Genomic DNA, 26,214 nt, shown 5'->3' with positions numbered 1-26,214 from the left:
CTCTTTTGGACTGATTCTGCCATGTTCTTGCTTTTTACTTCACCTCAGACAACTTGGGAGGAGTGACTTATGCCAACATTGTTATAATTTCTCAGAAGTGATCTTCTTTAATCAATACAAACAAAATCTTGCTATCTGCTCCATCTCTGCTGTTATTGGCACCAAGGCCATTGTGACTATGAACTAGAACAAAAGCCTCAACAACAATGTGGCACTGGAACTGCATTTTGCTTGTGAGAAGGAATTTTTCTTTCCTCTTTCTCAGAGCTTATCTACAAAAACTAAATTATCTCCCTAAAATGTTTATTTCTGTATGCTTTTCAGATAAGAGTGCCTGAATGATTATTCAATAGTGAAGAATCATGCTGTCTCGCCTCACTCTACTGTTATGATGCTTCGATATAAATGGAGTGACAAAATGTTCCTGAATCGTAGTTGAACAGGGAATAAATAGATACAAGAGTAGATAAACTTTCAATGTAATTTTAAAAACTAAAGGCAGTTGTGTTTTAACTCTATTTTATATGTATTCCTGATATTGAAACAAGCAAATGAATGCACCATTTATGGTAAGATTTTGCTTAAACCCATTACATGAAGGCCGAGATACAATGTCAGTAAATAGCCCAATCCCATTTTCTCAAGTTCTCTATTCACCTGCATGTTAGCAGTAGCATGCAAGAATCTAGTGCTGTTTTCTTCCATGCACACACACATGGAATGTAAAAATCTACCAGGTGTGACTAGCAAAGAGGCCCTGTGGCTCAAATGGTAGCAGTGTCTCAAACTTACACCACTGTTAAAACTGATAGTCTCCATCATTCTAAGTCTCTGAGCCCCCAATAAATACGAAAGAACAACATAAATTATAACAGTCTGAAATATGTGAGAGTGTTCAAGACATGACATCTGTGTTGGGAACATGAATTCATTCCACATCTATGGCACCATTTCTTTCAGCTGCTGAGAGCAGATGTCCCATATCTGCCTCTCATTCAAAAGAAAGGTAGAATATTTAAAAGAAAAAAATCAGCAGGATTAGGTCACAAAATTCTGGTTTTTACAATTATGCACAGCAAAGAAGATTTAAATCAAGCCATTTTTAGTTTCTTTATATGCTCCTTTCTGTCTCTTTTAACACATACAGGTAAAGTATTTATTATTGCAATAAAAAAATAAAGAAAGTCATTGTTGTTCTACTTCAAGTCACATAAGCAGAGTCCCAGACCCTCTATCATCTCTGTTTATAAAATACATATTTGCTTTTTTAAAAAATAAATATATTTGCCTTTAAAAAACTAAATCTTCAGTTAGTCCTGGCACAAGTTTTAGGATTTAAATGTCTGAATTTCTTTGCTCCACAAAAAGCAAAAGGTGCCTTTGTAAGGGTAAATCTTCAATCTATCAAAAAACCTATTTCCCTTGTTTCATTTGCAATGAACCTTAAACACAGCAAAATCACTGAGAGGAACAAAGGACATAGAAAGCAAGGGGAACTTTCCACCCCTGTACCTCACAGACACACATGTGGCCATTCTGTGTACTCCAACAGCATCAGAAGGACTCCTCAGGGGGGAAGGGGCAGAGGGACAGACAAGAGATTCTCTTCTTTGATACCTGGTGGCTACCCAGGTACTCAGAACAATACATTTTAACTACTAAGATGCCTGGTAGCTAACAGTAAAGCACATCACTCTTTTTACAAGTATTTCCATATTTCTGTTAGCATAACTTGCACCACTTTGGTGGCAGGATATATAGCATGTGGAGACCAAAAGGTTGGGATGTCTAGAGACTGTTCAACTGCACAAAATACAACAGAACAAGAGAAGCAGTTTCCCTGATATGACTACTTCTCTCCTTTCTTTTTTAAATGTGAAGAAGCTTTCAAACTGAATATAGAGTAGTGTCAAGAAAAACTCCCCTTTTCATGTGACTTTGTAGAGAGCCCTTTGCTCAACAGACCACTTTCTTGGTCATAAAGACAGGCCCTGTGGTAGGGACTGTTACCTAGTTCTGAAAGCACTTCCTGGGCTGGAGTTGCTGTTCATGACTTTTTGTCAGGGCAGAGGCTCTGCAAACTGCTTGATGAGAAATTGTGCTAGGAGAAGTAATATTCCTTCTGTAATTTTCAATAAGAGAAGTTATTTGGCTGTGAACTTTTAACCTCCATAGGACAAGCTTCTACTCAAATCATTAAGTGTCCTGGAAAACACCGAGAATCAGGCAGCAGGGGAGGAGATCCCCTGTCAAGATCCTTCTTTGTGATTTCACTGAGAGGAAGCTTGCTGCCCACACAAGAGCAGCCTCTCCTAAAATGAGCACTATAAGCTCAATCTATTCACTTAGTGTTTCTGGGTGAAGAACTGGCCCTGTTGAAATCACAGGCCAACTCCTATTGACTTAAATTATTTAATACCTTAATGGAGACCCTGAGAGGGTGGACCAGCCCATGTGGACATTAAGGTCTGTATCTGTATCAGAAATATGGTGAAACCAAGAGCTGAAAGGATACTGGGAACTTGTGGAGGAATTTCCAGTAAAGACTACACAAGCACCAAAGCAACTGTTTTAAGATGACTCCTATTTCTCTCCCACTCATCTTTCCTCTTTTTAGTCCCAAGGGATCATAGGAGAGGAGAAGACAGCACAGGAACTTCTATGCTCCTTCTACAAATAGGTTTGTCCCAGGTCTGCTCAGAGAGGGTGTAAGAAGGCAAGGCAGACCTTACTGGGCCTCACCAGTGATTCAGCTACTGCAGTAGGTCTCCAACAGTGGAAGACACTATTTCAGGACATCATACAAACCTGGCCACTTTCTGCAGTATATATACTGAGGATTGCTCAGCATCAATGGCCATTGAATTAGGGATGTTATACAGTACCTTTCTGCCTACTCCCTTTAGTATTTGTTTATGGACCATTAGCCCATTATTTTTTCCATTCCTCTTTTGAACCAGTTGATATTGTTATGCCCCAGAACCCTCTGCAGCAGCTTCCAGCAGTTCACCATTCACTCTGTAAAGAAGTACTATTCTATTATTTTTATTAAACTACTTTCTCCTTAGCTGGTGTGTCTTGCAATTCTGGCATTGCATAATTTAGCAAACAGCAGTTCTGCATCTGTTGTTTGCTATCATCTGCCTTCACAATTTGGAAAACATCAGCCACATCGCCTAGTCCTTCAGATTCTCTCTCCAAACTGGAAAGTCCCAGGCATTTCATTTTTACTGTTTTCAAGTCCTCCTTCTCTGTATCTTTTCTAACTGTCCTTCCCACAATACAGACACCAGAACCATACCCAGTAGGCAAAACGTGTGTGCACCAAAGTTTTGCACAGTGGAAAAAAATCATGCTTTCTGGTTTATTCACAAGACAGCACTGAGACAGGCCTGACATTATTCTGAATAAATATGCCTGGCACCACCTCCAAGAAATTTGTGTCATGGGCCTGTCAAAGCTCTCCTCCTCCTCTGTCTTCAATTTTTTCTTCACCCTCCTACTGCATGCTCACATTCCTCCAAGCCAAGTCCACACTGCTCTCCCATTTTTCTGCTACACTCCCACTTTCCAAGCCACCCTTTCCAGTCTAGATAGATATCCTGCATGCACTGATTTACTGTGCACAAAACACTACTGAACATGCTAGGAAAAAGATATGGGAGATGTGCACCATTGCCTCACCCCAGAGCAGCTACCAAGAGGCACCTGCATTTGCATTGCTGTTGGGAGCAGTTGTTACTGTGTGTATAATGTAAAGGCATATTCTTTTGACATACTTCTGCTTTACCTTCTGTATGCAAGTTTGGTGGGTCTAAGCCCACCTTCCCATGCCTAGCAATTGGATCAGGGCACAGTGGATCAAGATGCACTTCAACTCTCAGCCACAGAGCCTGCATGTCCCACAACCTTGCTTTCAGTGCTGAATGACAACACCCAGATGAGTCAAAGTACCACTGCTAGTGAGGAGAAGGGATGTAAGGAAGAATACTATCAAACTCCACCTTTGCCTCTGCACACAAAGTCCACTATTTTCACAGCCACTTTCCCAACACTGGAAAGCATGCAGTGAAAAAGGCACTAACCAACTAACTGCTGTCAAAAGACAAGCTGACAGCAAAAAGGTTTAGATTTCCACAGTGATAAGCTTTGGAAAAGTATTTCTTCAGGACACAACACAACCACCACTGCCGAGGCTGCAGAGATTTTGCCTGTCCCCCTTGCCTATGCCTTTGGATTGCTGCTGGCCTGGCTTCTGCCTTTACAGCCAAGGCTTCCCGTGACACTCAAATCTGCTGTTGCTAAGGATAATTTTCACTGGTTCCTTCCACAGTAATGTATATTCTGACATAACCTAAAGCAAGCATCACTAGGGGGATTTAGTCAAAGAAATCTACCAGCAGTTTTATTTTGCAGTGGAAATCTGTAAAGCATATTTATCGTCAGCTTATATTTTACACAAAAGGTCTGATTCGGCTTGTCACGAAATAACAGAACCCTGACATTGATTTGAGAATGATTAAAGCCTACAAAAACATCTCACTGGTCCTAGAACTAACTAGACTATAATCCCAGATACTTTTTGAGTAATATTTAAAATAAAATGTTTCACCAATGAGCCTCAAGATCTTAAATTAATTTAAATAAATTAGAAATGCATAGCCCAGTGATTGCGTAACTTCATTGAAGGTACAGGCTTTATGGCAATATCAGTTATACCAGAACATTTTCCAAACACAAGCAGACAAATGATATTAAAAACATTCATGCTGCAGAGTAATACAAAATAAAATATCACCTGATGAGCTCAAGCAATGATGATTTATATCTTTGAAGTAACAAAATTTCTCTGTACATAAGACTGCAATTTTACAAACTGATATTTAGTTGAACATATTTATAACATAAATTATACACTATGTACAAACTTGGTTCTCCACAGAACTCTTTGTTCAGCATGCTTCAACACAGAAGTGATTTACCAATTTCTAGGAGAGGATGCTAGCTTTTCCTTTAATTTGAATACCAAAACTCTTATCAAAACATGAAAAAAAGCCATTTGCTATCACTGTTCTTAAGTTACTTGTTTGGCGCTGTTCTTAAGTTACTTGTTTGTTACCAGAAGAGTAGAACCAGTCACAACAATAAATAAATTTACTTAATATCAACTAAAGACTTATATTCATGTGATCACACTTTCAACCTGAGTGCTTTTACAAGACTGTAGGATCCATTTATCTTTGCTTTTCTTGACACGTAGATCAAAATTGCAACTACAGGTACTGCTACCGCTGCTACAGAGGAGAATGCAATAATCAGTGGTAACATCTGATCTGGGTTTTCCAATCTTGCTGAAAATGGAAACAAAAGGAGAAAAAAGTTGTGTAAAAACTGACTGAAACAGATATGTGCAAATTACCGTACAGGCAGGGTTTGGAACACTATTTCTGTTTTCATGCACAAAGCACATTTCAAAATGTTTTTCTTACGTGTTTTTTAGTAACTTCATATAACACACTTTAATTCCTAGCCACTCAAACCCATCTGATACCATCTACAATGAAGAATACCATAAAATTAATAAAGAATACCAGAGGAATACCACATATTTTACCCAGGAAACATTTTGGTATGTTTCAACCTCCTGGAATCAATGCTTCAAGGGGAAGACCATGTTTAAAAAGCCCACTCTTTGGATATTTTTATAACTGAACTTTGTCTGGATTAGTCTCACTGTTCATGCATGTGGACAGAAGTGCAGCCAGGATCCACCTTTTTCTGGCCCCACCCTTAAAGCTACTGCACCTATTTGGGTTAGAGGGAAAGTAACATCCACACTGAAAGGAGGTTAAATACAGCTTATTCTCACCAGGTGTTCTATTGTTTGGGTTGATTTGGGGTGGGTTTTTTTTAGGTTAACTGCAGCACTGTTGTGCAAGGATCAGCCATGAACTAGTTGTGCTCACCTTGACACAAAATTTACTAGAAAGTACAAACAAAATATGTTTAAGGCAATAGATCTACCTACCTACAACAGCTACCTCAATCGCTGTGATGTTGTTTTCAACCTTATTGAAAACATGAAGCAAATATATGGCTATATAATTTTTGTTGACATTGTAAACAGGCTCCATTCGCTGATGGCAGAATAATTTCTCCTAATGGACTTTTTTCAGGACCATCTCTGATGGTGTGTTACTGTATGTGCTACACGTAATAGTGATATTTTCTCCTTCTTTAACATTTTCTGATTGATTTACTAACACAGTAATATTTTGGGGAGGAACTGAAAAGAAATGCAAGGTAGGATTTAGCAACAAACAGAAGTGAAAACTCCTGAGGTATCAGCAGCTTTTACACACGAAGTACTAATCCAGTTAATGGACCCATTATAATAGTTGAGCACGTAGCTTTAGACACTACTCTGCCACTAGCTATCCTTCACACGCTGAAGCCAACAGAAAGAACATTTTATCAAGCGATGGATATCTTTTACATTATATGGAGCCTTTTCTTCTTTTCTTATTTTAAATTCACTGTTTATTTGAGTTCATGAAAGGACACAGACCAACATACACAGAAGTTGATGTCCTCTTTCAACATAAGAGAAACAGAAAAGGCAAAGGAAAGATCCTAGAATTGTATTTTTTTCCACTAGGTTCTGCAATTTTGCATCCTGTTTTCAAAGGTGGAAGTGGAACTACGAAAAATTTTGAAGCAGCAACTATTTTGTTCATCTGCCATTTTGGACAGACGTTTTCATTAGCACCAAAACCCTACCACTTAAAACAAGAACCTGTGCAACTCATCTCAGTTTGTTTAAAGACAGTTCATTCTTAATGAAACTGAAGATGTCACTCTGTCTGTCTAAAACAAATCCTAATATTAACTCAGTATAGTAGTTATTTTAAGTAACCTTTGGCAGTGTTGAGATTGCTCTCCCAGCTTATTAATGGTATGCGTGTGTATTTTCCTGCACCCTTTAGCTGAGCCCTGTCGTGGTATATTTGCCATCTACTGTTTCAAGGTTTTGAACCCATCATCTATTTTTCTTTTACAGAGTACTCGGAACAGATGTAACATCCAAAAATATGCAAGGAATGGTAACACTTTCCTCTTGTATCACTGCACTTGAAGGGGAAATCAAAAGTGTATTTTTTGGTGCAGCTACAAAAATAGTAAAGAATAGGGGAGAGAGCTGGATTAGCGGCAGAAGTGATCCCTAAGCAATACACTGTTGCTATGCAATAGACAGAAGTGGCTGGGCTAAAGCAGAGAAGCCTGCTGACTACTGAAAATGGAACTTCGCTACCATTGCAGGTCAGTTGAGGAATCAGCATTTGTTATGGCTTAAAGGCACCCTGAAAGAACAGCATACAGAGCTGAACTCAGAGGAGAGCCAGGGAGCTGTAATACAGTGCTTCCACAGCTAAGTTTCAGCATGTACTTTCTCTTTGAATCTTTTGTATGCAGATATACCCTGAGACCTATTTGGAAGAAAATACAGGCATTACACACCTTCTTTACCTGATGCACACATTTGGCAATTGGAAGAAGTGGTGAAAGCTCAGCTGACATAAGAACTTTTCATAAGCTATCTGTACTAAGGCAGATTTCACACTTCACTGTTTAAAGCTGCCTAAATGACTTTTGTTTAAAGCTGCCTAAATGACTTAATGACATTAAGGACACCTTTTAACTCCATTGACATCAAAGACAGAACCACCCCATTCTTCACAGAAGGAGATCTGGACCTAAAATACATAAAATAAAAAATTTGTTTTCCATCTTGTTCTACAAACCTTGGACAAATAATTTCACAGCTTTTTCTTCCTTGCCAAGTTGGTTATAAGCTTCACACTCGTAAAGCCCCAGATCTTGACTTTTTAAGTTCTGTATAGTTAAAGTTGCATTTTTAAAAATTTTCTCAAACTCCCCAGTGGCTTTCTTTTTCTTCCAAGAGATCACAGGAGATGGATTGCCAGAACTAGTACATTTCATCACCACAGTTTCTCCTTCTTTAACAGCAGTAGCAGGGATAACAGAGATCATTGTATTCTTTGGTCCATCTGAAATGAAGAGTCCTATAGTTAATCATGACTGGATTTTTCAGAGATGGATCCAACATGTCCTACTGGATGGTAGATTGTCAGCCTCCCAAAATTAATTTCTTTTTCATTCTCAGAAAAAGTAAAGCACACAGTATCAGAGTTTCCATACAAACCCTCAATAGCCTAAACATACTAACCAAGTACTCTAACCAAGACTGTTAAGAAGGCAGACCAATTTCTCACTCATTCAGATTCTGACTTAAGACTGTCATTACATTAAAGATTTCATGACTTTGTTTTGGTTATCAGCACCGCTCCTTCCTTTGGGAAGAGCAATGGACCATGCTGATTTTTTTGTACTCACAGGGTTTTGTTTAATTTGATAGTTATATTTATCACAGAAGATTCAATTAATTATTTTTAAACAACTGGGAAAGCTTTACATATACTTACATTCCACATTAAGTGTTATTTCACTTTTACTGTTCCCAAACTTATTTTCTGCTACACATTCATAGCCTCCTCCATTTAGGAACATCACAGATGGAAGAAGGAGAATGCTCCCTGCACTGAAAGGCTCCATGTCTGCACTGTCAGATTTTCTCCTTAAAATAATCTTGGGGGGAGGGTTACTCTCAGCAGAACATTGTATGGAAACATTTTCTCCTTCTTGAACTGTTGTAGAAGGCTCAATGGAGAGCTCTGTAATGACTGGAGCACCTGAACAAAAAAATAAAAGGATGTTATATTAATGTAAAAGTACTTAAGATGGAGAAAGTTTTAAGACAGTAGGAATTGCTTGCCCAAGGATCTATTTATTTTGGTTTTGATCCTAGACTCTATCTGAGACTTTTGGCTCTGTTGAAACAGCGGTAATCAATAACAATAAAAATAATAATAAAAACAAAATAGTTCTACCATTAAATGACTACTGAATTCATTACTAGTGACTAAAACTAGTTAAAAGAAGGAGAATGTGATGTTCCTGTGAAATCACTATGTACATTATATTTTAAGGAAATAACAGTGTGTGTCCCCTCACCACTTTCTTACATTCTTTTATCACTTTGAGCGTTGCATTGTGGGAAATGTACAGAGGTATGCATATACAACAGTACAGGCAGAATTAGCCATTGAAAATTAAGCACAGAAAGAAAAAGTACAGCCCACAAAGAGCAGTCATAAATTGAAGCTAAATCCTGAATATGTAACAAGGAGCACTCCATAATTTCCTAATTTTTAGTGTTTCAGCATCCCTCAACCTAACAAGCAGCTGCCAGTTAAGAATGAGTCAATACAAGTTAAATTCAAGTAGACTTGTACCTTGTATAACAATGTCCACAGTTGCAGTCTCTGTTCTATTAGTTACCAGATTAATTACTTCACAGATGTACAGTCCTGAATCACTGAAACGGGCATGGGGAATAGAAAGGACATTGTTTTTTATCAGATGCTGAATGCTTTCGTCAGCCAAATGTTTTCTCCAAACTATTTGTGGAGGTGGGTTGCTCTCAGTCGCACAAGTGAGTTTTAGAGAGTCTCCTTCCATTGGTGAGGTGCCTGGAGATGCAGTAATGACAGTATTTTGCGGACCAACTGTGAGAGAACAAAAGAAAGACAAGATCAGTAAGTAAATGAAAAATGACAAGCACATCTCTAAGACTAGCTTCTCTAGAGGTACATTTCACAGAATACCAAGAAAAAATGATTAATGTGTATCCCAGTAACACAGTGGAACAGTTTTTCCAGACTTGATAAGACATTTTGCTTGCAGCTTTGAAAGCTAAGCTAGACAAAATGTGTTCAATTTTTTTTACTCTTTTTTTTTTAAATCTCCTTATTGTTTATAACTATAATAATGGAATTCCTAGGCATACAATTCCAATTTTAAAAACATTTTTTTATTAGCATGATGCCATTTTTCTTCTGATCTTTACTTTCTGACTGAGTACCAGTGCCTGAGGTAAAAGAATGAGAGGAGTTGCTTAAGCATTGCCTAACTTCTGTCATGAACAACAGTGACTCAGTGACTGCTACTGAATACAACAGAATTCAAATTAGTACAATAGATTATTTACATAAATAAATCAGATAAGAAGTGTAGATTACAAATTATTTATAGTACACACTTTGTAAAGCCATTCCATGGAACCTGACATACTTTGTGTGAAATTCCTAGTACAAAAATACTTACAATTTGCATTCAGTTTCTGAGAAGATACTCTTTCTTTGGGTTTAAAGTCCATATAAGGAACTGGTAACTTGGCCACACAGGTAATCTCTTTCCCAATATCTTCAGCCATGGGAATAAATGAATATGTCACAGTTTTGGTCTCTGTATTTGTGCTGTCATCTCCATAAAAATTTTTTTCGTGAAGAACATGTTCCTCTTTCTTTAGGATTAGCTCCAGGTGCTCAGAAGGATACACATCAGGAATTTTACAGATGACAGTGACTGTTTCTCCAGCAACTGAGGATGGGCTGATCTCAATGATAGGATCACTGGGGAAAGCTAAAAGAATAAAATCAGTTTCTTTAGACTAGCAGAGATGAATACTAGAGTCAAGATGAGAGCAAGATCCAGATAGCAAACATCTTGAATTTAGAGGTGTTCAGAACATGACATTATATCAACTTCATTACAAGACCTATCTTGATCTGAAGACATACAGGTCTTTTATTTGTACAATTTCTGAAATATGATCGCAAAAAATTGAGTGAGATCCAGCAAGGCACCTTGGCAGTGATACAGCTGCTTAAACACAGGTACTCAGAGCAATTCATGTACTGGTGGTATCCTGTTGTCTCTGCTGGTGGGTTTAGACATCTGAATCATTCCCCTGAGAACTACAAAGGCTTTGATTTTTTTTCCCCCCAGCTCTGTGACTGTATTCAGGGAGCCAAGAATAAGAATAACTAAGATTAGTACCTACTGAGCTCAGTGCAGAAAGCTAAGTAGAAAAAGGCTAAGAAAGTGCCCTTCACAGACAGATAAAGGAATCTTACAAGGAAATACATGTTGAGCTATAGCAGACTCATTATCCTAAATTACAAGTTAACTACCAACCACAATTATGGATTTTTTACAATCATGCACTACTTACAGAGAATTTTACTTTTACTTACAGTAAAGTTCAACTTTGACACTCTTCTCTTTTTTCCCTTTCTTATCACAGAAGACAGTACACAGATAATCATGAGAATTCCCAACACTAACTGGACTCATAGTCAAGGTAGAGTATGTCCCATGGTTGTTCACTGTTCCTCCAAGGGGGTTGTCCATTTGTGTTCTCCAGGAAAAACTTGGTGATGCACAGCCAGTAGTATTGCATGTGAGTATGAGTGTTTTTCCAATTTGGGCAACAATTTTATTAGCAGGTATAATCTCCATTTCAAAAGCTTTAACTACAATAGGGAGAAAATACACAAATTCAGCAGCTTTCTCAACATTTATTTTTCTATTTCTTCTCATGTTCTACTGTGATATAAGGTCTTTATGTTTCAAATTTACTTTATAGATACATGGAAGTTAAACTAAAAAAACTCATACAGTGGTTTACATCTCCAAAATACACCATAGGCATTGTTATTTTGTCAAAGGTAATACAAACTCAGATGACTAACAAACAGTTCTCATGTATAAAATGGCATAAACCCAATGCTGTCAGTGAAAAGAAATGCATTGGCACAATATAACTTTTTTTTTTTTTGTCAGGTGAATCTGGTTCTAAAACCTTGTAACATTTGAGGGGAGACAGTAAGATAGCAAGGACAACTTTAGAAACACTTTCAATAGGACATTTAGTACCAAACGTCACCAATACTGTTAGGAACAACAGTAAAAATCAAACATTCAGTGACACACTGCAGTTGTCTCCTAGACTGTCTTTTAGCAAACTCAGTAAGAAAATGATTGTGTCTTTGTAGAGCACAGAAAAGCCCAAAATAAGTGTCAAAAAAGGGTTCCTGACATTTTGACAGAACTACTTAATTGACAGTGGTATTCACTGAAATGAAAAAATAACTGGAACAAAGAGAAATAAATATCAAACAGTAAATTTTAGGTCAGTTTATACTTAAAAAAACTAAAAGCAAATAAAATAAGCAACCCCTCTCCCCAACTTACCAGTCCTTAGCACATACAAAATTACTAGCACAGCCTGGCTTGTTCTTCCCATTTGTTTCAACATTTGTAATTGCTGTTACCAGGTAAAGAAAGTAAACTCAAAACTTTTGCTTTCTATTTCCTGTGAAGAAGCACAGTGAGATCTTGCTGCTCTGCAACAGTTTATTAGAAGAGCTCTAGCGTGCTCTTTATAAAGGCTCTCCTCCAGCCGGAGTGGGAAATCCCCGGACAGGGAAATCCAGAGCAGGGAGGAAAAGACCCATGTCGGGCTGTGCCGGTTGGCTCAGCGCCCTCTGCTGCTTTGTGAAAGGCCAGGAAAATAATAAACGTTAACATTTGTAAATATAGTGCATACTACACTTCGAAAGATCAGGTCAAGATCTGATCCTGCAAACAACTGATGAAATGGAAGTATGTGGGTGATTCCAAGTAATTGGAATGGCACTTTATCTCAGATGTAAAAGTTATTCAATTTTGTTTTCAGTGAAAATATTTTTGTAGGTCTGAATCTTGAGAACACTTTTAACAATGCTCAGCTCTGTAAAGAGCATTATGCTGTCAATAGGATTTCAAAGTATTCCCTTTGAAAACTGTGCTACCAGTTGAGGTGATGCTACTCGTTCCTAAATAATTTTAAACCCTAAACATGAAGAAATAAGTCAGATAACAGAAGCCCGGAGATCTGACTTAATCAGCTTGAATCAGGCTCATACTATTCAAAATGAACTAATAATCCCAACTCCATTTAAAAATGTCCATTACTGATATACCTCTCAGATCTCTTATGTCCTGTTTATATATAAGTGAAGTATAGCAGTTATAGAACAGCTTGGGGATTATTTTCAGTATTTGGTTTCCAGTCGGTATACAAAGCCAGTTTGGAATATTTCTGAGGACAACTATTACTGCCTAATATAGCAACAATGTTACGAAAAAAGTAAACTAACATTTTCAGAGTTTAATTTGCAGCTGGAAAATGCTATCAATGCAAAGAATGGATAAAGGTTTCTACATCTCAGTTGTTTAAGTATTCAACTACTTGCGTAATTCAGGCACTGCAGAGCGATCCAGACAGGCTGGATCAGCGGGATGAGGCCAATTTTATAAGGTTCAACAAGGTAAGTGCTGGGTCCTGCACTTGGGTCACTACAACCCCAGGCTACACTACAGGCTGGGGCAAGGGTGGCTAGGAAGCAGCTCTGGGGAAAAAGACCTGGGGGTGCTGTTTGACAGTGGCTGAACATGAGTCGGCAGCGTGCCCAGGTGGCCAAAACGGCCAATGGCATCCTGGCCTGGATCAGAAATAGTGTGGCCAGCAGGACCAGGGCAGTGCCCATCCCCCTGTGCTTGGCACTGGGGAGGCCACACCAGTTTTGGGCCTCTCACTTCAAGAAAGACATTGAGACGTTGGAATGACGAGAGGAAAGGGCCTCAAATTGCACCAGGCAAGGTTTAGATTATATATTAGGAAAAAATTCTTCACTGAAGGGTGGTTAGGCATTGGAATAGACTGCCTAGGAAAGTGGTGGAATGACCATCCCTGGAAGTGTTCAGAAATGTCTGTTTGTGGCACCCGGCAATACGGTTTAGTGGTAAACATGGCAGTGTAGGGTTAAAAGAGGTCTTTTCCAACATAAATGATTCTATGATTCTATACTGGTCAGTTATGAATCACTAAACAAAAGCAGCAAGAAATTCAGAACAAAACATGTGTGTTTTCAAAATGTCTCTGGTAAATCTTTTGGTATGTAACAGTTTGGACATTTGATGTCTGTGAAATACTGTAATCACATAGTACATTTTATAAACAGCACAGATTCAAATATCTAGTAAGTGAGTGATAACTTGGAAAAATAAGGGCTGAAGTAACAACACTGTAAATGTTAAAGAAATCTATCTGCTGAAAAGTTGGCACTACATCAATACATGTTTTAAGTCAAGCAGATTTTATACGGTTAATAACGTAATGCTAGCTCCAAAGTACCATGTTCAGGTGCGAGTTGTACCACAGGATGTAAGGGTCCTGCTGGCCTACAGGCACCACGACTTCTTCAGGCACTATTTTTTGTTGTTTTTCACCTAACTGCAGCCAGCCATACCTTTGCATCCTCATCAAAGGACAGCTGGACAGCACAAGCTGCTACAGAAACACACTGAGTAAAATAGGAAGCATCAACCACTTTTTTCCTCACTTATCATAAACTCATAAATATGAAAGGGAATTAACGATAGTGGAAAGATAAAATTGTGATCTCAGCCAGAAAGGATGTCTTCAAAATAATAGTAATTAATAATAAATGAACAAAACACCCCAAGGAAACCCAATTACCCAGTAGACAATAAGACAGGGAAATCTGAAGCATCTAGCAATGCCTAACCAAATTCAACAAAAATGTCACAGTGGCTTCTACCATAATATTTTATTTTTATTATCACCATCATAAGTTTTTCTTTGTTAGAGAAGGAGGAAGAATAAAATAAATCTCAAAAGTCTCAGGAAATGAAAGCAGAATACTGTTCTGAAAGTAATGCTATCAAATACAAAAATCCAAAATCTATCCAGAATAGGTAACAATACGTTTACAGAATTTGATTTGATTTCACAGAAAATGGTTTTGTTGAAGAAAAGCACTCTCTCAGTTAAGTTGCAAATAAATACTTTAAAATCATAGGCAGAGAGAAGCAAGAAATGAAACTCTTCTGCTTGGACTGCTTAAATAGTCATAAGCTAAGCTGAAGAAGAAAGGGCAAAATTTCCTTGTTTCTGGGAAATCAGTTTCTAAACAAAGATATGAACATAGGAGGCCATATCCGCATGCTGGAAAAATTTTAATTAAGTCCTTCATCAGATAACATGAAATAGGAAATAACTCTGATTCAGCTCTCAGCAGATTAAACTGGACAGCTGCCATTAACTTTAGTGGAGTTGGATCCTTACCAGAGGGACTACTATACCGGGTGATCAGACAAATTTAACTCAGACAGTATAGGTAAGAGCAGAGTTAGCCAACAAATATTATTAAAGAAAGTACAGATCTGCCACAAAATTAAAAAATTTCTTAAAATTTGCTCTTTATCCAACTTCAAATGTGAGCTTCCTATGTATTTTAAAAAGAATATGTACTTTACTGTTACTCCTACTAGTCTCAGCACCAACCTCTAAATAGGGAAATGGGTACCAACTTTTCTTGTTTTCAGAACTGTCTGTACTGTCTGAAAACAAATAAAGATCAGCTGACAAGTTTTAGCAGTTTATCTCAAGAGTTCAAATAATCTAGGTTTTTATTCGAACAGTACAGAGGAGGATGCTGGGGATAAAAACAGAGGATGCATCTACATCCACAGTGAGATAAGTATTATAGGATCAACTGGAAAAAATCTTGACACATGCGGAGCGTAATGAAGTCTGGAATGCAACAAGTATTACAAGAATATCACTAAAGGCAAAAAAGATTAAAAGAATTAAGCACTGGGACATAAATATATGTTTTCCAATACATCTATTAATCAAAAGAGACTTTTCTCAGGCTTTGATGGACAAAGACAAAACAATTGTGTGTCTCAGAAGGGAGTCTGGAAATACCGAACACACCATTTTTGGCCTGGCATCAGAATACACAAATGTCCTTCGGGAAACTGAAACTTACATCAGACTTTTCTGGAATGTAAGAAAAGAAATCATTTCAGAACTGTGCTAAGTATTTGCTTTAACTCACACTTCTACAATCCCATTAAATACCTATATGATGTACTTACTAGTTTCCTCTTGACAAAAGAAATAGGAAGTTCTTGATGCCTTAATGAATTATTTGAACAAAATGCACATTATCCAATATGTTACTTATCCAACATTTATAATCCTCTTCTTGCATTTTTAATGTACTGCCCTGTCTCCTGGAGGCTATTTGGGGAAAGCTGAAAGGCAAAACCTCTTGCAGAATTTGAGGTCTTAAAACCTTCACCACTGGTTTTGTGATTTATGGCCAAGGACCTACACCGAGGAGGGCTAATCCTTTTGGCAGAGGAAATTTAAGAAAAAAGAAGGTAGAAGGAGATTCATCTAATTTGACATTCTGTTTCCTGCGTCAGCAACAAACTGCTTCATGGCATTTCACTCCTGTATCTGCATCTAGAGCTATCATTTGGGATTTCTCCTAAAAATACTCAGTACTGGAATTACAGCCTTTGTACAGGATCCCAACACAGAAACATACCCAATATATTATTTAAGATCTCTGTGTCCCATCAGATTGAGAGGACAGAATTCTTCTGTGAAAGGCTTGACACTCAGGTGAGAGGATGCAGCAAAGTCTGACTTAACAGTTCTTCAGCCTCGTATCACAGAGGTATTACAGCAAGTTTATACTTAGGTCCCTCACACATCTCAGGAAAGATATCCTTGGGATGCACACTGGGTGCCTGAGTAAAGCAAGCCTCTTCCAGAGTTTCTGATCCTTTATGGAAGCAGCTGGGATGAAGAGCTTCCACCCCACTCAGAGTGTCTATAGTATGATCATGCCTAAAGGACAAGAGCCACAGCAATGTGCTGTAACTCAAATGAGAACCATTCTCAGAGGGAAAACAGACATGCATCAACAAAGAAGGAATGCTCTTCAGGCACCACATCCAAGGTAATACCTTTAATATGGTCAGATCTTGATCAAGTAATAGAAAAAACATGAACCTGGAGGATATATACAAATACTACTGACTATATGGCTAATATAGCAGGTCTCTAAATTTTCAGTTCTCAGCAACCTCAATAGTCTGCTATTTGGGTTATACACTGTCTCCTTCCTCAGTGCCTACTGGTTTTTTGGTTCCCAGAACTTCTTGACCCTTTGCTTCTCCTGATTCCCTCCACCAGCTTTCTCATCACTTGACAATAATACAACCTCAGTATAGCCCCAAGAGGGGGAGGAAAGCATCACTGACTCCCTATAATTTTCATCTCCGGCTGGGAAGGATGAGATCTACATGCAGATCTATTTAAAGGGTTGTGTCTGTTTCAGGAATTGTAACTTTGTACCTAACTACAAAAAGAACACCAACGCATTACCCTGTAACCCACATCACACCTTACAATTGTACTCCACATCTAACTTGTCATCTATTGCAAAAAGGAAAAAAAAAAAAGAAACATCTTAAGAAAGTTTTATCATCTGCTTCTTTCCCTTTTCTGGAATTTCTTAAATACTGTATATAAAAATAAATGCATCTACTTCCTCATTATCTTTCTCAGGCACCAGCTTCCCAGCTATGACACTTCCTGTTTGGTTAGTCTGAAGGCATCCAGAATCCACAAAGGTGCCAGATAAAATAATACAGAAGTATGATAACTTGCATAGACTACAAAATAGCTAATTTCTTATTTTCTTCTATTCAGACGCATTGTCCATTTCACTTTACAGAAAGAACAAGAAGTTTATCTACTAATAAATAGAAACCACTAGAGAAAAAAGTCCCTACTTTTTATAGTCTGTTGTTGCTGGCAAAAAACAAGCTGTGGAAATTCCAAATTCTATTTCTAAAAAAAAGAAAGTATGATTTTAGTGACGCTGAATCTAAAAATGAAACTGTTGAATAGCCTTTAAATCCACATATTTAAAGTGTCAAGTACTGTACTGCACATCAAACTTCATTAGTTTGGACAGCTGAAGTCTCATTGTCTTCATAGTGACATAGGTAAAAAAAAAAAAGTTTCCCGCTTGAAATATTATCCAGTGTACTCAAATTCAAATACAAGCCTTGGAGCACTCAAAATTTCTTTGGGAATTTTGAAGTAAGAGTTCAGATCTACTTTTATTTTCATCCAAATACACAAATACATATCAAAATCATTTGTTCTCACTGGAGCTGTACCTTTTTCAGACAAAACTCATTCAAAATGGTCAGAGTAAAAGAGTGGGACAAAGTGCAGATGGGTCAAAGTGCAGATGCTGGCTAGAACCTAGGATATGGCAAGATAAAGTCAGATGAAAACATTTAAGAAGGAATATGACCAAGTTAATAAATTCCCCCAATATTCTACATGAAATTCCAATACCACTAAATATTGTTGTGTACCTCATTAAGGCAAGTATTTCACAGGATCAAAATAAGTTTATCAAGACAGGGGTGGAGAACTTTTTGAACGAGCTTTGTTATTACTCACCAGCAGCCACTCTCCAATGCACCTGTGAATCAGTCACGTCCCTATTTCCCATCTCCTTCCTATTCTTCAGTCATGAGGCACATGTATGTCTCTATAGACTAAGAAAGACAAAGGGGAATGATGAGAGCAAGGTCTGTAACAGACAATTTTACCTGGAAGAATGCAGAACTTGGATTCTCCTAAGCAGGAGAATCCTACTGATAACTGCACTGCTACTAATTGATTATCCTTCAACTTGTCTATGAGAATACATTCTTTTTTCTCTTACACTTGTTCATATTCTGAAGAACCATGTCCAGCTGTATCGATACTACTTTTGCTGCCTTGTATTATAGAAATGTTATCTTTGTACTCCTAAGGTGGATTGTCTCACTAACAGGTAGAGATATTACACAGATATCAGAAAGAAATTAAATTACTTAACACTGCATGATTCAAGATTCATAATTTTTAAATCTTCCATATCGGTAAGAATTACATGGATTGCACAATTTCATTATTTTGTTTATTTTTTTTAAAGACACATAAAGAAATCTTTCTTTTATCTAGATATTGTCATTTTTCTCTCTCTGGAAGTGGACTGAAAGTTCTAAAGAAAATGACCCTCCAAATAGAAACAAAAGGGAATGAACCGATTTTTACTTCTATCAAGCCAAAATGACAAGTATCCAATAGAAAGCATTTTGCAGTATCTGTGTGTGATTGTGTGTTTGTACACATACTGATAAACGAAGTGACACTTGAAACCAGCTGCAAATCTATTAGGGATCTAGCACCTTTCCTTTATCTATTAAATGTGCCCTACCTTAAATAAAAAACATGTTGTTTCTTCACTTAGACTGTTTCGCTCTTTACTTTTTTTTCCCCACATAGTTAAGTATCATCTTAACTGCTCCATTTGTTGACACTTTCATGGAAGGAATATGCCAAAGTAGGAGTGGCTAGGTGACAAAAACCATAAGCAGCTGAATTTTTCTAGATAGGCAAGGGTAAAAAAGACATAAGCTACTGGAATTTATTCCCCCTTCCCAGACAATTACTTGGCTAGGCATCAAAGCCCCTTGTAGTCTGATATAGACAATGGAGCAAGAATGACTTTCATAGTTGTGTCACCCTCAATCACAGACCATGTTACTCTCTAGTGATAAGAGAGGCAACTTGAGAAATGTGACACATTTGAAATCGCTGACAGGCAGGACAAAGGTCTGTGCTGAATTAGTATGAGAAATATTTGACTGCCAACATTCCAATGCTTCTTAGCCAAGAATCCCTCCTGAAATTTCCCAAGAATTGTATCTGAATACCAAATCATAAGTAACAGATGGTTTAACGACCCTTTTGGTTGGATAAGTTTTACTTTGCTTTGACTTAATTTCTGACTACAGTAAGCTCCACATCATGAGGAACAGATGTTGGTACCTCTCTTTCAAAAGCTCAGCTCCAGACAAACGCTCTGCCTATTTGGTGTTCTGGCCGAGGTTCTCTCTCTGCTGAATGAAATCACAATTGACTAAGCCAGACGACCATGCAGGGAGTTCACTTGGAAGCTGGCACATCCGAATGGGAAAGAAAACAATTCTGTGCACTGGGCAGTTTCTAAAAGATAAGGAAGATGTAAATGTTGTGTATGCAGTGTTGAATCCTTTTGTGGACCAAGGATCAAACCCAGTTAAGTTCTGTTAGGCTCATGAGCTTGAGATTAGTCTTACCTCTGTAACATCTTCTTCTATGCTGGATAGCAAGTAGCACGGTTTCTTGGTACCTGCAAGACCAACAGGATGAAGGAACAGGAATTTCCAGAGACATGTGAGGGTGAATTCATTAAGATTTTAAGTAAATTATCTTACACTGAGTTTTCTAAATTATTTGAATGAATATAATACAATTATCTCACACTGAAAAGAAATACACTCTAGCAATTCGTTATTATGGATAAAACGTGCTTGATACAAAACTATCAGCCTATAAGTGATTTCTTATTATACTGATTCATCTGTTAGGGTACCAATATCAAACTTCTGACTTTGCTTTTGTTGTACTCTCAGGTGTCTTGTACTAATTCTACTAAATTTTGTGGCATGAAGAGATTGTCATTCTGCCTCTAAGGTAAGCATATGGGTCCTGTTTTAGCTTATGGTTTCACAAAATGTGCCACTGCTTATCAAATATATTCTATCAACAATTTAGGATCTAAGATAATTTAAGAAAAATTGTTTCCCTTTATCAAGTATACTGTATTTCTTAATTGTAATGTTTATTTTAAATTTATGTTATATGCCATTTATTAATTGAAAAATTAATAAATAAAATTTATTTTTAAAGATTGCTAGAAGGTTTGCAAATTTAATATAAAGGAGGACAAATTTTTAGGTGGAGTCTATGGCACAGAATGATTACAAGAATGAACAGAAATTTATCACAAGACTGAAAAGTAAGCAGTGTGTTTAGAAATCCATAACTAACCGGGGGAAAGCAATTACTAAATAGATGATTCTGCATAACATTCTTTGTCAAGTTAGTTTTGTTTCTGTGAATTATCTCTAAACTTACCTCGATCTTTTATTTTCTTATTCTTCTTAATAAAATTTATCATTTCAATGAGTGCATTTCATATTATGGTATTCACCTGTTTTTGTCAGGACTTGTATTGTACGATACTCCATTTAGGATTCGGTTTATCCTTCCTAAGCTTTCTTAAATGGAAAACTAAGACAAAAACTCAGACGACCAAGTTAGTGTTTTCACTGACAGACACAATTATCTATTAGACTGTGAATAGCACTGTTCTGGCACACAGCTGTGAAGCAAACCACTGTGAATAACTGGAAATCCTGTCATGATCTAATTAGCAGAAATAGGGACATGAAACCAAGGAAGAAGTAGTCTGTGACTTCTTGGTAATCTCATGATAACCAAGTTACAAAAACTTACAGTTGCAACAATTTCATGGTAACTCCTTAAGGTCACCGAAGGTCAAACACAACACAAGCCTAACTCGATATGGGACTGAGAGCTTTCAGTTTCATCTTGGCTGTGATTGCTCCCTGCATCTCAAAAAAGAAATGTTTACATTATTCAGAGAGCTCCCTCAAGCACATGGAATGTCAAGAGCCTGGAGTGAAAGCAAGTATAGGCTGTATTGTCACATCTGGGTTTACAACACACAGAAGTGTTTGGGAACATCGACAGCAGCTTTGTGCTTCCCATAGGAATATGCAGGAATTACCCAGGAGCCCAAGGCAGCTTTAAGATCTTGCTGTTAAAGAGAAATGAAATCTACCATTCCTGTCAATGTAATAGTGCTTTACATAGAAATAAATTCTACAGGCTCTTCTCTGAGAAACTTACTACTCAAGGTATGTGTGAATGTCAGCCCCGGCACTAATTTCTTTGTTAAATTTCCAGGGTTCACATAATGAGAGGCTACTCAAGAGAATAGTAAAACAAATACTTTCAAACACCATAAGTTGTTCTTATGCTAAAACTTAAAATCTTCCCTGACAAACCAGGAATCACTTGGAGTTGCTTCACAAAACACAGTAAATAATGTAAGTAGATAAAAGAACAAAAAATGGAAAAAATGGAAAACAGGAAACAGATATTAAATAAAATTCTGGAAATGTTATTAAATAGTATTGTCTTCAATATCTCACATAATTTAGTAAAACTGGTTTGTCTTATCAAGTAGCTGAAATAAAAGAACAAAGGGTGCTACTACATAGAGCAGAAAAAACTATTATAGAGAATATTTTTATTCTCTTATTCTTATTTACATATATTACAAAATACATTACATATTTTGTATTGGAGGTTACACTTTTTACCTTCTTACACCGAAAGGAAACTTTTTCATACATAAATTCTGCTGCTGCTCTTTCTCCCTTATGTTCTGAACTCTTTGCTTTTTATCTTTTCCATCATATATTAAAAGAAAGGCAACTCTACACCAAAAATTTTGACATAAAGGTCTGCTTTTGCAAGAGGAAGAGGGTTTTTCCAGCCAATTCAATATTCCTCTGAATCCTGGTAAGAATCATGGAAAGTAGGCCAGACGCTAGCTAGTTCTCCAGATCTCACTCCAATTCCCCCATCTCCAGCGTTTCACAATTGAAATGTTTGAATGTGCTCATCAGTGTAGTTGTTATAAGGAGACAGAGATGGACAGATAATGTATCCAGGCTTTGACACTCCACTAAGGCTTTGGTTAATCAAACTTAGATTTTTATCAGAATATATAAACACCCGCAACCAGTCAGAAGTTTTTCAAGCCAGAATCTCATCTCTGAAACTGGCCAAAAGCAGATTAAAAGATAAAAGCTTGAGAATGGTGGAAGCACAAGTCATACAAGTTCCTTACACAGGGACTCAGAGAGAGATGGCCTCTTTGCACTGAATCTGTGTTTTTGAGAGCATAATTCAATACAAGAAAAATCGTATGAATAAATGGAAAGAAATATCTAAGAGCTTTGGAAATACAAATTTACTGACATGTATTTCTAAAGCTTGTAGCCTTTCAAAATCTTATTCTAAACTAACTTTTAGTTAGTATTAACTAACACAAGTTCAGTTAGAACTCAGGAATCACCTGCTCTGTTCTGCCAATCTAAAACCAACTCTGCTGCTTTATACATCTCTCCTCTGCACTACTACTGCAAAATCTTTTTCTTCATGCAACTGCAAAATAATCATCTCAGTCATTCCTGAATCTAGAATGCTACTGAACTTTATCAAATGAGCTCTTCTGAGCATCCCAATTTTGCACAGAGACTCTGTCAAACTTTTGAATTGCACAGCCTGCCAACTGCTGCTAATGCATTACTCCCAGGCCATCTCACAGTCCTGTCACCCCGTTTTGGCTGCCTTGCCATCTGGTGACTTTGCACTACAACTGTTACAAAGCTGCCTGTTGGCACCTGCCCCTAAAATTTTCCTTAAATTAATCATGTTCCCTTCTTACTTAAGTTTTCATTCTGGCTTAGTCTAAAGCCCAATGGATTCAAACAGAGAATCTTCTCGATATACTATTAGACATTGCATTGTTCTCTTCAGCTGTGTAAAGTCTTACCTTTCTTAACATTGAAAGCATCTCATTTACTACTGCTGCAAATTGGAATGACTCAAAGGCTAAAAAGTGACTTTGCTAACAAGGATTGGTGTAAATGAAGTAATGAGGAATACGATTCTTAGATACTTTATAGATGAGCTCCTGCTATGCTGCACCACTCAGCTCAGGGCTCAAGCACCAAGCTTGGCTGTAGCTCAGAAGGCTCTTTGCCATAGTACAAAAATTTGCAAATTTTATCAGAAAGAGTACCTTTACCTAAAGAGTAGAAGTTGGCTTTGCAACACAACTTAAAAGATCATGTCAAAACTGATCTCAAAATGCAAAGATGTTTTAAATGAAATATATGAAATAGTAAATCTCTAATGCATATAGTCAAAATCACTATTTTCTATTGATTTTCTTTCCATTCTTCTCCTGGAAGAAAGCTGGCATTTACCATTTTAGTAACATCTATTATCACTCTTTAAACATTTCTCAATTTTAGCAGGAAAATCTCCACAAATAAACCATAGATGAAAACTTTCTATGGCCAGTCCTTCACAGAATCCCAGTGTCACACAAGGGATAAAGAAAGAAACAGGATATCCAAGTAAAATATACAAAAATAGGAAGAAGGTTGTTTACTAAATGGCAACCAGAGTCCTGACATATACAATATTCTCATTGTTTTTTCCTTTGCCATAAGTTTTCTGACCCTTCTGTTTTGCCTTTTTTTTTTTCATCAGCTTTTTCTATCACTATGGCAAAGGCAAATATCCTCTGGAAGGAAGACCATCTTCCCTCCTCCACACTTCCTCCCGGCCAGAGAAGAAAGAACATCGATTTATTGTCCTGACAATATTGGCCACCTGGACAAAGACACCCATCATTCTCAGGGCAGAAGTGCAAGACTAGAGCATACTCTGGCAGAATCTGCCTGAGGATCAGATCATTTGCCACATCAGCAACATTTACTGTAAGACCAATGTCTAACTCACAGCTACAGTCACCAGCAGTTCCTTCAGCGGAAGATGAAGACTGCACATAATGGGCCAAGTTCATCATGCACTGTTTTAAATAATGTCATATTTGCTGAGAATATTATGTCCCCTTACTTGAGGTATGACTTCCTTCTTCAGTTTGGTTTACTTTACTCCAAAGATTATTCCTTCAACAGTGAAAAACCACAGTTTTCTTTAAAGTCAAAACCAGATGCAGAATGAACAGTGCATAAAATCTGGTAAATACTCAAGCACATAAATTTGTGTAATTTGAGCATTTTATCTCTGAAAACAGCAAGAAACTTCCTGAAAGCTTCCCAGCTACAAATTATCATCTAATCAGACAGTATCAGTTTGAGAAATCAAAACCTACTTAATTCAAGGAAATGTGAAACGTTTGACTGGAAATGAGAGGAATTCTCACTTACTAAAGCACAGTTCTTGCTAGTCTTCAGCTAAGAAAAGTAATCCTTCTCATTTCATTATGCTGTGATATTTATAACACTGGAATTGCTTGTATTTAGTCTATGGCCTTTTTATTTGTCTTTTAATCAAAACAAGTTGTAGAAAGACAGAAGAAAAAATATTTTAAAAAATGGAATTTAGGGTTAACGATGGTCTAGAATCACTGCCATGTAAAAAACTGATTTTTTACTTTTTATACATTCCGCCCAGCTGTAGGAATTAGACCAGTTTTACTGACCTTCACTAACTGTGTGAGTTGACATATAGACACCTACAGATATCCTATATTGCAGTGTTTATATCTGCAGTTTAACCCCATTTTGCTATGTCCCTTTGAAAGGATATTCTGTCCCAGTTACATTTTAAAACTCCTTACAACACAAAACTTTATGGCCTATACTTAAAACACATAAATGCTCTGTGCTCTGTAAAACGTATGCAGATATATCCATATAGTAAGTTATTAATATCTACATGACATATAGACTAAGTAAAGGAGAAAATACACATCTGATTCTCAATATATTATAATTCTTTTTCTAAAAAGTTTTTACTTAGCGATTTATGTATACACTGTAGACTACTCCTGAAACTGTCTTCTATAATCTATCTTTTAGTAAAGATATATAAAACAAATATTCCAAGTTCTATTGGAATCCTTCTATTGGAAACACTTCTAGGTAGCTCAAATGTTGAACCCATGTATCTACATGTTGAATTACATCTATCTTCAAAAGTACTATGTTCTCTACAGACCACATAAAATACACATACAAGCAAATGGAGAAATCAATCTCAGTTTCCTTTAAAAAATGGTTGAAAAATATTTTTAGTTAAAAGCCAGTAAATACTCACCCATATCTTGTTTGATTTTGACATAACTGTCATGTGAGTTCTCCAACAGAACACAGAACTAATCTCCCTGATGCAAGTACACAATTGCTTTCAATATCCTGGTTGACTTTTTTTTACCTGTGTAATACATCTACTGTCCTATCATATTAGTCTAGATTTTTTTTATTTTATATTTTAGTTGTATTTTTATAAATGTCTAGCAACATTTTTATGTAGTAAAGCATCAGAGTTAATAATAACAACAACAACAATAGCAACAACAACAATAATAATCAGAGACATAGCATTACTTTGGGAAAAAAAATTAAGCCAGTTGAGAGGCACTAATATTTTTTTATTTGTTTCTCTACAGAGAAATATGTGACCAGAGTGAGTTGGCCATACAAACATCCATGAGATTTTCTTAATGTGGGCCATGTAAATCTTGCCATCCATCAGGCATTGCAAGTTCTTTATTTGCGATAATTTCAGAACGTTATTCTCAAGAATTAGCCCTAGCCATTGCATTTTGATTCTTT

The 26,214-nt window shown here is 37.0% G+C and overlaps 1 protein-coding gene across 3 annotated transcripts; it reads right to left on the bottom strand.

Moving 5' to 3' along the window:
* Positions 1–4,663: 4,663 nt before the first annotated feature.
* Positions 4,664–25,457, bottom strand: VCAM1 (vascular cell adhesion molecule 1). Of its 3 annotated transcripts, XM_027651618.1 has the most exons (9): positions 20,882–25,457; positions 20,041–20,093; positions 18,332–18,422; positions 11,178–11,456; positions 10,246–10,563; positions 9,375–9,647; positions 8,505–8,771; positions 7,803–8,069; positions 4,664–5,351 (listed from the first exon to the last, which is right to left on the bottom strand). In XM_027651618.1, the coding sequence occupies exons 3-9, from the start codon at positions 18,381–18,383 to the stop codon at positions 5,191–5,193; spliced, it is 1,617 nt and encodes a 538-aa protein (XP_027507419.1). In that variant the 5' UTR covers positions 18,384–18,422; positions 20,041–20,093; positions 20,882–25,457; the 3' UTR covers positions 4,664–5,190. The 3 variants fall into 3 exon arrangements, with proteins under 3 accessions (XP_027507419.1, XP_027507420.1, XP_027507418.1); XM_027651619.1 differs by lacking the exons at positions 20,041–20,093; positions 20,882–25,457 and adding an exon at positions 19,751–19,849; XM_027651617.1 differs by lacking the exons at positions 18,332–18,422; positions 20,041–20,093; positions 20,882–25,457 and adding an exon at positions 12,178–12,377.
* Positions 25,458–26,214: the final 757 nt, after the last annotated feature.

This window comes from Corapipo altera, unplaced genomic scaffold (genome assembly GCF_003945725.1).
Source record: "Corapipo altera isolate COAL_440 unplaced genomic scaffold, ASM394572v1 57, whole genome shotgun sequence".
NCBI classification, from domain to species: Eukaryota; Metazoa; Chordata; class Aves; order Passeriformes; family Pipridae; genus Corapipo; species Corapipo altera.
Note: the sequence above shows the minus strand (reverse complement) of the source record. Positions and strands in the feature narration are given on the sequence as shown.

What these genes read in the sequence shown, in the direction of transcription:
- VCAM1 (XM_027651617.1), bottom strand. Translation starts at nt 12,241, where the DNA reads ATGTTGAAACAAATGGGAAGAACAAGCCAGGCTGTGCTAGTAATTTTG. An exon ending in TGTCAAAGTTGAACTTTACT is followed by an intron (nt 10,564 to 11,177) that starts GTAAGTAAAAGT and finishes TTATTCTTTTAG; the next exon opens with CTTTCCCCAGTGATCCTATC. An exon ending in AATAACACTTAATGTGGAAT is followed by an intron (nt 8,070 to 8,504) that starts GTAAGTATATGT and finishes TCTTCATTTCAG; the next exon opens with ATGGACCAAAGAATACAATG.